A 12477-nucleotide genomic window follows, 5' to 3' on the forward strand; every position below is an offset into this window, starting at 1 on the left:
CCATCATAAATATGAATCGGCTGCCAAGCACCTGAATTTTGAACACGTAGCCATTGAGATGCTGCAATGTTTTGTAACATTCTTACAGTATTGTTGTAAGCCACCCTGAGTCCTACAGGATTGGGCGGCGTAGAAGTCGAATAAATTAAATTAAATTAAATGGTCATAACTGTGAAAAATGGTCGTAAGTCACTTTTTCAAGCGCCATTGTAACTTTGTATTATTAGCATAAATTGCCAACTCACATTATCAAATGCTTTTTGTGCATCTAAAAAGATCAATAGTAGTATAGCAATAATTATTTAGACTTATATACTGCTTCATAGTGCCTTGACAGCCTTCTCTAAGCGGTTTACACAATCAACCTCTTGCCCCCAACAATCTGGTCCTCATTTTACCCACCTTGGAAGGATGGAAGGCTGAGTCAGCCTTGAGCCAGTGGTGAGATCTGAACTGCTGAACTATAGCTAGCAGATAGCTGAAATAGCCTACGGTCTTTGACTCTAACCACTGCACCACCCTGGCTCACCAACACCATTTGCTTTCCTGGATGTGCTTCATAATAATTTAATTTAATTTATTAAATTTATAAGATGCCCAACTGCTTCCAGGCTCTGGACAGTGTACAACAGATAAACAATATAAGAAACAATTAAACCCCCTAATTAAAATCATTCATTTCTGTGTGGCTGGAGCTAGATGGTATTGCTCAATGGCCCCAGGCCTGTCAGCATAATATTCTAAAGTACAGTGATACCTCTACTTAAGAACTTAATTCGTTCCCTGACCAGGTTCTTAAGTAGAAAAGTTTGTAAGTCGAAGCATAGGAATCAATGTAAAAGCAAATAATGCATGCAAACCCATTAGGAAAGAAATAAAAGCTTGGAATTTGGGTGAGAGGAGGAGGAAGAAGAGGAGGACAGTCACTGCCGAAGGAAGAAGGTGAGGTGAGGGGAATAAAAAAAATCCAAAACTTTAAGGCTTAAAAAAAACCAGAGGGACTCTGAGGAGGCGAGGAGGAGCACACGCCTCCCATCCACCCGGCGTGAGACTGCCTCCAATACACTGCGCCAGAGAGAGAAACCCAGGTGGGTGAGAGGGGGAACCTCTGGTTCTTTTGACTGAAAGGCAGCGGCTGCTGCTGCTGCTACCTGCTTCCTCTTCCTTCCCATGCTGAAGGGCACCCCTCTCCTATCACTCACTTTGTAGTCGGCGCTTTTCCTTCACTATGGTGACTTCTCGGTTTGACTGAAGCTGAGTTGATCCGGCTGGGGTGAAGCACCCCCTTTTGCCTTTCTGCGCCCAGATGCTCCAGGAGGCAACCTCGCGCCAGGTGTATGGGAGGCAGCGCGAGGGAGTCACCACAACAAAGTGGTTTATTCCCTCTCCAAGCACCCAGAGAAAGGGAAACGCTCCGTTCGCTCTGGACTGCCAAAGCCTCCTTAAGCGCCACCGAAAAGCTCCTCTGGCAGCCCAGAAAAGCCCAAGATGGCCGGGATTAAAGGGGGAATGGCAGGAAACTGGCCGGGCCTTCGTGCTGCTCTCAAATTTGCTGGGAAATTTTTCTTGTCTTGAGTTCTTAAGTAGAAAATGGTTCTTAAGAAGAGGCAAAAAAATCTTCAACATCCGGTTCTTATATAGAAAAGTTCTTAAGTAGAGGCATTCTTAAGTGGAGGTATCACTGTATCTAATATTATTCTCATATTGTCTTTAATTTGTCTTTTTGGTAAAAAGCCATTTTGATCTGGGTGTATAAATTGGTTTTAAAAACCGTTTCAGTCTTTCTGCCATTATTGGTGCAAATATCTTATAATCTGCATTTAACAAGGATATTGGTCTGTAATTTTTTATTTGTTGTAGGTCTGAATCTTCTTTTGGAATGAAATTTATGACTTGGTTCTTCTTTTGGTATGAGGGTTATGACTTGATTCTATTCCACAACTTCTTTGCTATTAGTGTAGCAGAGGAGGGAGTGTAACTCTTGTCCCACGGCGAGTTAAGTTGTCGCAAGTTGTCCATGACGGTCATAGACCCCTGCGCAGAGCTGGAATTCTCAAACTGCCTAGATATATGTCTGCCCAGCCTTGGTATAGTGCGGTGGTACCCAAACCTTTTCAGTCTACTGCCCCCTTGTTGCTACAAACTCAGCCTCACTGACCCCCACCCCCTTCAGGTGGACGTGGCTTGGTGGACAGGTGACTGGGTGGGCATGGCCAACTTGCAAAATGTGGTGAAATTCACTTAACAACACTCTTGCTTATCAACCAAAAGTTTGGCCTCAATTGTGGTCATAAGTCTTTCTTTCTTTCTTTCTTTCTTTCTTCCCTTCCCTTCCCTTCCCTTCCACCTTTGTTTTTCTATCTGCCTTCCTTCCTCCCTCCCTTCCTTCCATCCATCCATCTTTCTTTATTTCGTTTCTTTATGTTGGTCTTCATTTCTTTCTGTCTGTTTTTCTTCCTTCCTTCCTACCATCTTTCTTTCTTTCTTTCTGCCTAATGTCTGTCTTCCAACCTAACATCTTCCTTCCTTCCTTCCTTCCTCTTTCTCTCTTTTTCTTTCTTTCTTCCCTTCCTCCCTCCTTTCTTTTTCTGTCTTCCTTCCTATCATCTTCCTTCCTTTCTCTTTCTTTTTTTCTTTCTTTCTCTCTGCCTTTCTTTCTTTCTTTCTTTCTCTTTCTGTCTGTCTGTCTTCCTTCCATCCTACCCTCTTTCTTTCTTTCTGGGGAAAGTAAGTATCTTTTTTTTGGTGTACTGTATATCCATAACGTCTTCAGACAGATGCTTAGCAACCAGGCATTAAACAAGAACTACCTGTAATCCACCTGTCGTCGTCATCCCCCAGTTTTCTCTAAAAAAATATATACCCAAGTATGGTGCATGTTTATTATTTATTATGTATTAATTGGATTTGTATGTTCTTAGCAAATACAACCGTTCTGCATAATTATTGCTTTTGCCCTGTTTTAGATATGTTCTAAATGTTGTGCGTCCTGTTCCGTTCATTGAAATAATGTCATTCTCCACAATAAATCGTGTCATGAAATTGGGCCTGGATTTGGGTTTCGAAAGCGGCACTTGGCTTCCCCGGCTCCTCGCCTCTCAAAATCCTTCCAAGCAGAGAGCAACTCACGAGGAAAAGGAAAGGCTTTCTGTGTATGCTCAGGGGCCAGAGCTCGACTACTGTAACGCTCTCTACATGGGGCTACCTTTGAAAAGTGTTCGGAAACTTCAGATCGTGCAGAATGCAGCTGCGAGAGCAATCATGGGCTTTCCTAAATATGCCCATGTCACACCAACACTCCGCAGTCTGCATTGGTTGCCGATCAGTTTCCGGTCACAATTCAAAGTGTTGGTTATGACCTATAAAGCCCTTCATGGCACCGGAGCAGAATATCTCCGGGACCGCCTTCTGCCGCACGAATCCCAGCGACCAGTTAGGTCCCACAGAGTTGGCCTTCTCCGGGTCCCGTCAACTAAACAATGTCGTTTGGCGGGACCCAGGGGAAGAGCCTTCTCTGTGGCGGCCCCGACCCTTTGGAACCAACTCCCCCCAGATATCAGAGTTGCCCCCACCCTCCTTGCCTTTCGTAAGCTCCTTAAAACCCACCTCTGTCGTCAGGCATGGGGGAATTGACATGCTCCCTCCCCCCTAGGCTTATAAAATTTATGCATAGTGCACTAGTATGTATGATTGGTTTTAATTTGGGTTTTTTTTAAATTAACTTAAATATTAGATTTGTTTTACATTGTATTGTTATTGCTGTGAGCCGCCCCGAGTCTGCGGAGAGGGGCGGCATACAAATCTGATTAAATTTAAACTTAAACTTTTATCTGTACTGACACGGAAAGTTCTTCTTTGTGCCTTGCAGGGCAGGTGCCTAACGAGAGCAGGCAGAATGGGCAGAGCTGCACCAGGGGGCTGCCCAAACCGGTCTGCATGAATGGGACGGAGTCCGGTCAGCTGGTCAGCAAGACAAAAGCCGAGCGGCGGGCCAGCGCCTCTTCCAACCCTTCCCGCAAGGCCTCTTCCACCAGCAGCAAGATCCGCAAACTCTCGACCTGCAAGCAGCAGTGACCCCGGGCTGGACTGCCCGCCACGGTGCGTATAACCCCAGTCTGGTTTCAGAGATACAGCGGTACCTCATCATACGAACTTAATTGGTTCCAGGAGGAGGTTCGTAAGGTGAAAAGTTCGTAAGATGAAACAATGTTTCCCATAGGAATCAATGTAAAAGCAAATAATGCCTGCAAATCCTTCAGGAAAATCCCAAACTTTAGAAGGGAGGCGAACAGAGGGCAGGGAGGAGCAGCTAAAGGGGACGGGTGGAAGAAGCAAGGCTAGGCTAAAGGGTGAGTGGGAAGGAAGAAAGGCAAGGGGGGCGCCCCTCCCTTTTCTTTCTTCAAAAGACGCCCTTTCAGTTCCTTTGCAAGCACGTTGTTTTCTGCAAAATCTTTCCTACTCCAAGCAGCCCCTCCCTTTTCTTTCTTCAAAAAAGGGGGGGGGAAGAAACCCCTTCATCCCAGCAGCAGCTGCTTGGGTTCGTAAGGTGAAAATAGTTCAGAAGAAGAGGCAAAAAAATCTTAAACACCGGGTTCGTATCTTGAAAAGTTCGTTAGAAGAGGCGTTCGTAAGATGAGGTACCACTGTATTTTCAGATTTGCGGCAAGGTGGGAAGGATCTCTACAGGTAATTGTTGACATACAGGGGGTGGACAGAAAAATGGAAACACTTGACTTTTTGGCATCATAATGTTTGAACATGTTAAAATCAATCAAAACTTGACATATTTTAATGTTTTTTTTAAAAATTCTGTTATTTGATGTTTTTTTAAACTAACTTTTTTTTTCACAGAAATTTAAGGAAATTGGTTATAACCTTCTAGAAATGGCAGACCTCTCAGACTTTCAAAGAGGCCAAATTGTTGGTGCTCGAATGGCAGTTGCTAGTGTAACAGAAATTTTGCCATAGGGCCACATGAGAAATTGCGATGCTTTTAGAGGGCCGGACTAATATAATTAACTCAGTTCTACCCAATACTGTATATTATTGGGTAGAACTGAGCTAATTATATTATAATTATAAAGTATAATTATATAGTAGGATGCTTGGCTGCATAGCTAGAGGTATCACAAGCAGGAAGAGGGAGATTATGATCCCGCTATATAGAATGCTGGTGAGACCACATTTGGAATACTGTGTTCAGTTCTGGAGACCTCACCTACAAAAAGATATTGACAAAATTGAACGGGTCCAAAGACGGGCTACAAGAATGGTGGAAGGTCTTAAGCATAAAACGTATCAGGAAAGACTTCATGAACTCAATCTGTATACAGTGGAACCCCGACATAAGAGCTGCTCTACTTAAGAGCAACTCGAGATAAGAGCTGGGAGGGGAGAGATATTTTTGTTCTACTTACAAGCCCAAATTCGAGATTCAAGCGCCAAGGAGCTGTCTCCTGAAGCCAAACGCTAACTTCCGCGTTCGGCTTCAGGAGACAGCTGCGAAGCGGCGCGCGTGTTTTAAAAGGTTGCAGCCGGCCTGGGGGGCTCGGGGGGGTGCTTGCAGCTTTCTTTCTTGCTCTTTTTCTTTCTCTCTTTTACCTTCCATTCCTCTATTTCTTCTTTTCTTTCTCCTTCCCACCTTCTTTCCTCCCTCCCTCCCTTCACTCATTCCTCTCTTACTCTCCCCTTTCATAAGTTTCCTTCCTTCCTTCCTCTGTTCCTGTCCCTTCCCCCTTTCTTTCTTTCTTTCTTTCTTTCTTTCTTTCTTTCTTTCTTGCTTGCTTGCTTGCTTGCTTGCTTGCTTGCTTGCTTGCTCTTTTTCTTTCTCTCTTTTACCTTCCCTTCCTCTATTTCTTCTTTTCTTTCTCCTTCCCACCTTCTTCCCTCCCTCCCTCCCTTCACTCATTCCTCTCTTACTCTCCCCTTTCATAAGTTTCCTTGCTTCCTTCCTCTGTTCCTGTCCCTTCCCTCTTTCCTTCCTTCCTTCCCACCCTCTGTCCATTCATTCACCCATTCCTCTCTTGAGCGCTTAAAGCCGGTCCCTGGTGCAAAAAGGGTTGGGGACCTCTGTCCTACAGGATTGGGTGGCAGAGAAGTTGAACATATGTAAATTTAAAAGTTTAAGAAAGTTTACAAGTTAAGTGAAAGAAACTTCATTATTCATTTATATGTACATGTACATTTCTTCATTAAAAACATGTCTTTCTGCATAATTTAGACTAACTTTGTGAGTTTTTTGAGGGCTGGAACCAATTAAAATTATTTACATTAATTCCTATGGGGAAAAGTCGTTCGAGATAAGAGCTGCTCGACTTAAGAGCCCAGGTCCGGAACGAATTAAACTCGTATCTCGAGGTACCACTGTAGTCTGGAGGACAGAAGGGAAAGGGGGGACATGATCGAAACATTTAAATATATTAAAGGGTTAAATAAGGTTCAGGAGGGAAGTGTTTTTAATAGGAAAGTGAACACAAGAACAAGGGGACACAATCTGAAGTTAGTTGGGGGAAAGATCAAAAGCAACATGAGAAAATATTATTTTACTGAAAGAGTAGTAGATCCTTGGAACAAACTTCCAGCAGACGTGGTAGATAAATCCACAGTAACTGAATTTAAACATGCCTGGGATAAACATATATCCATCCTAAGATAAAATACAGAAAATAGTATAAGGGCAGACTAGATGGACCATGAGGTCTTTTTCTGCCGTCAGACTTCTATGTTTCTATGTTTCTATATTATATTATACAGTATATTATATATTATATCTTGAACACCTCTAAACTTTGAATTTGTTTCTTCTTCTTCTTCTTTGCAGCCCCTCGTTCCTGATTGTCTGCTGCCCTATAGCAGCCGCCCATCCGGGGGTCTTGTCCATCCAGGTTTCCTCCATTCTACCCACCCACCCTGTAGCAGATCACTCGTAGAACAAGCTTGCAATCAAACCGAGGAAGAGGAGGAGAAGGGGAGATTTATTGTTCTTTTTATAAAAAAAAAATCCTTTTTTTTTCTTTCGTTTGGTCTTTTTAATGAGTCAAACCCAAGGGGGGGGAATTGGGACGGTGCACCCACCTGTGACCTCCTCCACGTGACTCCCCCCACCCTGGAAAGAGGCTTAACTCTGGTTTGTGGGATGAGATCCAGTGTGTGGCTCCGATATACCTGGATTCCTTCTGGGGGTGGCATTGGGGGAGCCGTGATGGGGGGAAGAGGCAGGGAATGGTCTTTAAAGAACGAATGTCGTTCACGCAAACTCTTTTTCTATCTTCCCAGGTGTGTTTGGAAACTTGCAAGCCATCAACGCGCACTTTATGTAGTAGACTACTGTTATATTATATATATATATAAATATATATATATTATGTGTGTGTATGTGTGTGTGAGAGAGACCGTGTGTATGTATATATATATATGTATAGATATAAATATATAGATGTGACGGTCTTGGCATATTCGGGTTTCTTCCCGTGTAGGATTTGGAAATTTCTGGCGACGTTTCGACGAGGTCCCACTCGTCATCTTCAGGCTGGTGTTTCTGTCCTTGTTCTAAGGCGAACACTGCGAGACCTGAGCTGCCTCCTTCTATAAATACTGGTGGCTGGGTGTGGTTTGATGGCTCAGCAATTGCCTGCTGTGTAGAAACTTCCTGGTGAGTCAGTGGGGTAACATCTGGGGTCGTTGATGTAGCTGAAGTATGCTGATTAGTTAATGGTTGTTGATTAGGCGTGATATCCTGAGTAGTTGAAGCTTGCAGGCTACTTGATTGTTTTGCAATGTGTGTTCTGAGTCTAGTTTCAGTTTTTCAGTGAGAACACACATTGAAAAACAATCAAGTAGCCTGCAAGCTTCAACTACTCAGGATATCACGCCTAATCAACAACCATTAACTAATCAGCATACTTCAGCTACATCAACGACCCCAGATGTTACCCCACTGACTCACCAGGAAGTTTCTACACAGCAGGCAATTGCTGAGCCATCAAACCACACCCAGCCACCAGTATTTATAGAAGGAAGGCAGCTCAGGTCTCGCAGTGTTCGCCTTAGAACAAGGACAGAAGCACCAGCCTGAAGATGACGAGTGGGACCTCGTCGAAACGTCGCCAGAAATTTCCAAATCCTACACGGGAAGAAACCCGAATATGCCAAGACCGTCATACCTGTACCCGTGAAAATCTACGAAAACAAATATATATAGATATATATACATATGAGATATTTTTCGCTTCTTGGTCCCCCATCCCTTTATTTTTCCTTCGCAGTCTCTCTCTCGAGACTTCTTTATCCGTTACGACGCATTTGAAAGGGCGCGGATGGAAGGGACAAGAACCCCAAACGAGTATTTTAAAATCCAGATGTGGGGAACAGCCTCCCCGTTCCGTTCCGAATACAACAAAACACACACACACACACATACACATACCAAAAAAAAATTAAAATCTGCATGCTGTTTATAAGGGCTGGAGCAAAGGGAAAAGTATGCTTTTCTGGGTTTTTTTTTGTTTTCCCTTTTTTAAAAAAAGAAAATAAAGATTCAATGGAGACACGAATTCTACAGCGTCGGCTTTGTGGGTGTTGTGACTGGGTCTACGTCCGCCTCCGCTGGTCACAGGTTTTGAGGACTAGGAGATGGATGAGTATTGGTACCCTAGGCCAGTGTTTCCCAACCTTCCCAACTTGAAGATATCTGGACTTCAACTCCCAGAATTGCATGAGGGAAAGATAACTAGCTACAACACACTCTTTCCAGGGGGTGCAAGGTCATTCTTTGTTCAGCACCAGCCGGAAGTACAGGGGAGGATCACAGACGTTACGAGAAGCGAAGTGGTCCATGTGATGAACTTGTGGGTGTAGGGACGAGGGATGAACCTTAACCCGGGTGGAGAACTGCAGGACAAGTTAGTACCAGGATGACCACAGTTCGTATCTGTTGTGGTTAGCTCTGGCCCAGCTCCTGCCCCAAGGAGTGGGCAGGTGGATGTGAGAGAAACATCCACATGCCGCAGGCCTGTTTTGCTCCCGATGGAATCTGCCGACGAAGCCTCCTCTGACCAAGGAAGTGTGAGTGACAGGGAAGAGGGGAGTTGAAGTCCAGATATCTTCAAGTGGTCAAGGTTGGGAAACACTGCCCTAGGCCAGTGTTCTTGTCTGAGAGTCAGGCTGGTGTGGAGTCAGAGACTCAGAATCAACTAGAGCAGTGATGGTGAACCTATGGCATGGGGGCCACAGGTGACACGCAGAGCCATATCTGCTGGCACGCGAGCTGTTACTCTAACTCAGCTCCAACATGTATGTGTGTGCCGGCCAGCTGATTTTTGGCTCACATAGAGGCTCTGGGAGGGTGTTTTTGGCTTCCAGTGGGCCTCCAGGGGAGTGGGGAGGATATTTTTGACTTCCCCTGGCTCCAAGAAAGACTTTGGAGCCTGGGGAGGGCAAAACACGAGCCTACCGGACCCACCAGAAGCTGGGAAACGGGCAATTTCTGGCCTCCATAGGGCCTCCTGGGGGAGGCCAGGGAAAGCGGTTTCCGCCCTCCCCAAGCATTGAATTATGGGTGTGGGCACTAAGGCAAGCGTGAGAGTGTGCACATCCTCTCTTTTGGCATCCGAGGATAAAAAGGTTCGCCATCAATGGACTACAGACTGTAGCACCCCCAGTTAGGGTATGGACTGAGTCAGAGGAGGAAGATGAATTAGAGGACCAGCCCATGTTAGACGCCAGAGTGAGGAGGAGGATGTCCAGACAAGAGTATCTGAGAAGAAAGGGTCTTGGCGTTAGTAGCTCTAGTTCTGTGGATGATATGAGAAATATCAGAAAACTGGAGAAACCCAGCCAGAGTGCCATCCAAAGAATGATTGTTAATCAGAGTTTATGCTGTTTTAGTAGTCAGCCTACCATAGGCCCCCCATCACGGGTCTAGACTTACCTAGTTTCCCAACTGTTTATGCAGGATCCTTTAATCATCTCTCTACTCTTTTTAGAATCTCAATGCTTTTTTAAAACCATGTTGACAATGAATGATTCTCTCACGATATGAAACCCAGGAGCTGCACATTATTATTATTATTATTATTATTATTATTATTATTATTATTATTATTGTTTAGATTTGTATGCCGCCCCTCTCCGCAGACTCGGGGCGGCTCACAACAGTGATAAAAACAGTATACAATGACAAATCTAATATTAAAAGTCTATAATAATAAATCTTACATTAAAAGTCTAAAAAACCCCATTGTTTAAATATCATACCGTACATATAACATACCATACATAAAAGTGCATAGGCAAGGCGAGATGTCTCAGTTCCCCCATGCCTGACGGCAGAGGTGGGTTTTAAGGAGTTTTCGAAAGGCAAGGAGGGTGGGGGCAATCCTAATCTTTGGGGGGAGTTGGTTCCAGAGGGCCGGGGCCGCCACAGAAAAGGCTCTTCCTCTGGGTCCCACCAAGCGACATTGTTTAGTCCAGTGTTTTTCAACCAGTGTGCCGTGGCACACTAGTGTGCCGCGAGACATGGTCAGGTGTGCCGTGAAGCTCAGAGAGAGAAAGAAAACAAGAGAAAGAAAGAGAAAAAAAGAAAGAGCAAGAGAGAGAGAGAAAAACAAGAGAGAAAGCAAGCGAGAGAGAAAGAAAGCAAGAGAGAGAAAGAAAGAAAGAGAGCAAGAGAAAGAAAGAAAGAGAGAGAGAAAGAGAGAGAGGGAGGGAAGGTGGAAGAGAGAAAGACATTGAGGGAAGTAGGGAGGGAGAGAGAAAGAAAAAAAGAGGAAAGAAGGAAGAGAGAAAGAAAGAGGGATGGAGAGAGAAAAAAGAGGAAGGGAAAGAAAGAGGGAGAGAGAAATAGAGCGAAAGGGAGGGAGAGAGGGAGAGAATTTTTTTGTCCAAACTTTTTTTAGCCCCCCCCCCCCCCCACTCAATGTGCCCCATGGTTTTGTAAATGTAAAAAATGTGCCACGGTTCAAAAAAGGTTGAAAATCACTGGTTTAGTCGACGGGACCCAGAGAAGGCCAACTCTGTGGGATCTAACCGGCCGCTGGGATTCGTGCGGCAGAAGGCGGTCTCGCAGATATTCTGGTCCGGTGCCATGAAGAGCTTTATAGGTCATAACCAACACATATACTCTGGAATAGTGTTTTTCCACCGTGACAATTTTAAGACTTGTGGATTTCCACTCCCACAATTTTCCCAGTCAGCAAAGAAAGGTAGAATTAATTTGATTATCACACCACTTTAAACAGGGGTCTTCATTTTCCCAAACCATTTAGGACCACTAAAACAGGATAAACTCTTGATTATCAGAAATCATTCTTTGGGTAGCACTGAATATCAGCTGGCTAGCACAGATATGTGCTCTGGAGCTGACAGAGCACAACGCCCCATGTGCCCTCAGATATGGCTCCAGATGCCACCTGTGGCACCCGTGCCATAGGTTCACCACCACTGTCTTAGGTCTTCTCCTGCCCTTGAGCGTTGCAAAGAAGCAAGGTCTTCAGGGCAATCCGAAGACGCATCCCCCCCAACAGTGGTTCTCAACCTTTCAATTGCCACGACCCCTTAACACAGTTCTTCGTGTTGTGGTGACCCCCAACCATAAGTCTAGCGCCAATTCTTCCCACAGAGCTTTAAGCTGATTGGCAGGAAGGTCAGAGGGACATCCCCACTGTAAACACCTCATTGGTCGGATTGTAAAAATATGTTCCAAGGCGCCAGAATAGAAGGTTTAGTTCCTAACACCATGGGAAATTTGTCTTTTCCCGTGGTCTTAGGCGACCCCTGTGAAATGGTCATTCGACCCCCAAAGGGGTCCTGACTCCCAGGTTGAGAACCACTGCAAAACATCCTACAGCTTTTTCCAGATGTAATCTGGGGGAGTGGGGGTTGTCTTCCCCATAATTTTGCAAACTGCAGTTATTTGGGCAGCAGATTTGGAACAAAGTCTTACTTGAACTCAGCATGTATACAGAATTGGTATCCCCAAATCATAAGGATGGTGAGCCTCAAGTCCGTAATGTCCTTGTGTACCCAATGATGTCTGGCAGGAGACCATCGCATTAGTTAAGATTTGCTATTTTCGAAATCCTGCTTGGTTTCCTCCTAGGAACCCATGCATCCTTGTGCTAGTGACTTAACTATTCAGTAGTAGCCAGATTTACGTCGTGCAAGTCCATATCTTTAAGGAGAATTTTGTGGTGCTGTCAGTACAACCCTGGTACACAAACTGGCCAATCGCATTTGGTGTAATGTCGCACAATCCCCATCCCTAGGCTTATAGATGTCAGGCCAAAGGCAGAATGCTTGGAGGTTTTGTCCTGCCGTGTTATGCTATGTTCTTTTGGAACAGTTCTTGCTGTGGGAACCTGGGGAGGGGGTGGCTGCATGCCATGACACATTCCTTTTAGGTTCTCTGCGCCACTGAGGCCCAGCTGGCCTTGGAATTCCTCTCTGCTGGAGCAAGCCTTGCAAGGGACGATTGGAGGG

General features: G+C 44.9%; 1 protein-coding gene across 6 annotated transcripts in view; it reads left to right on the plus strand.

The window, feature by feature from the left end:
• The window catches only part of STK11 (serine/threonine kinase 11), a 138175-nt gene extending 131158 nt beyond the window's left edge, over positions 1 to 7017 (plus strand). For 4 of the 6 annotated variants that reach the window (XM_070745063.1, XM_070745089.1, XM_070745107.1 and 1 more), the window contains 2 exons: positions 3869 to 4098; positions 6821 to 7016. In XM_070745063.1, the coding sequence (XP_070601164.1) occupies positions 3869 to 4074 (206 nt within the window). In that variant the 3' untranslated portion in view covers positions 4075 to 4098; positions 6821 to 7016. Of the gene's footprint in view, positions 1 to 3868; positions 4099 to 6820 lie in introns of all 6 variants that reach the window. The other 2 variants (XM_070745072.1, XM_070745080.1) reach the window with 1 other exon arrangement.
• Positions 7018 to 12477: the final 5460 nt, after the last annotated feature.

Source organism: Erythrolamprus reginae, chromosome 1 (assembly GCF_031021105.1).
Source record: "Erythrolamprus reginae isolate rEryReg1 chromosome 1, rEryReg1.hap1, whole genome shotgun sequence".
NCBI classification, from domain to species: domain Eukaryota; kingdom Metazoa; phylum Chordata; class Lepidosauria; order Squamata; family Dipsadidae; genus Erythrolamprus; species Erythrolamprus reginae.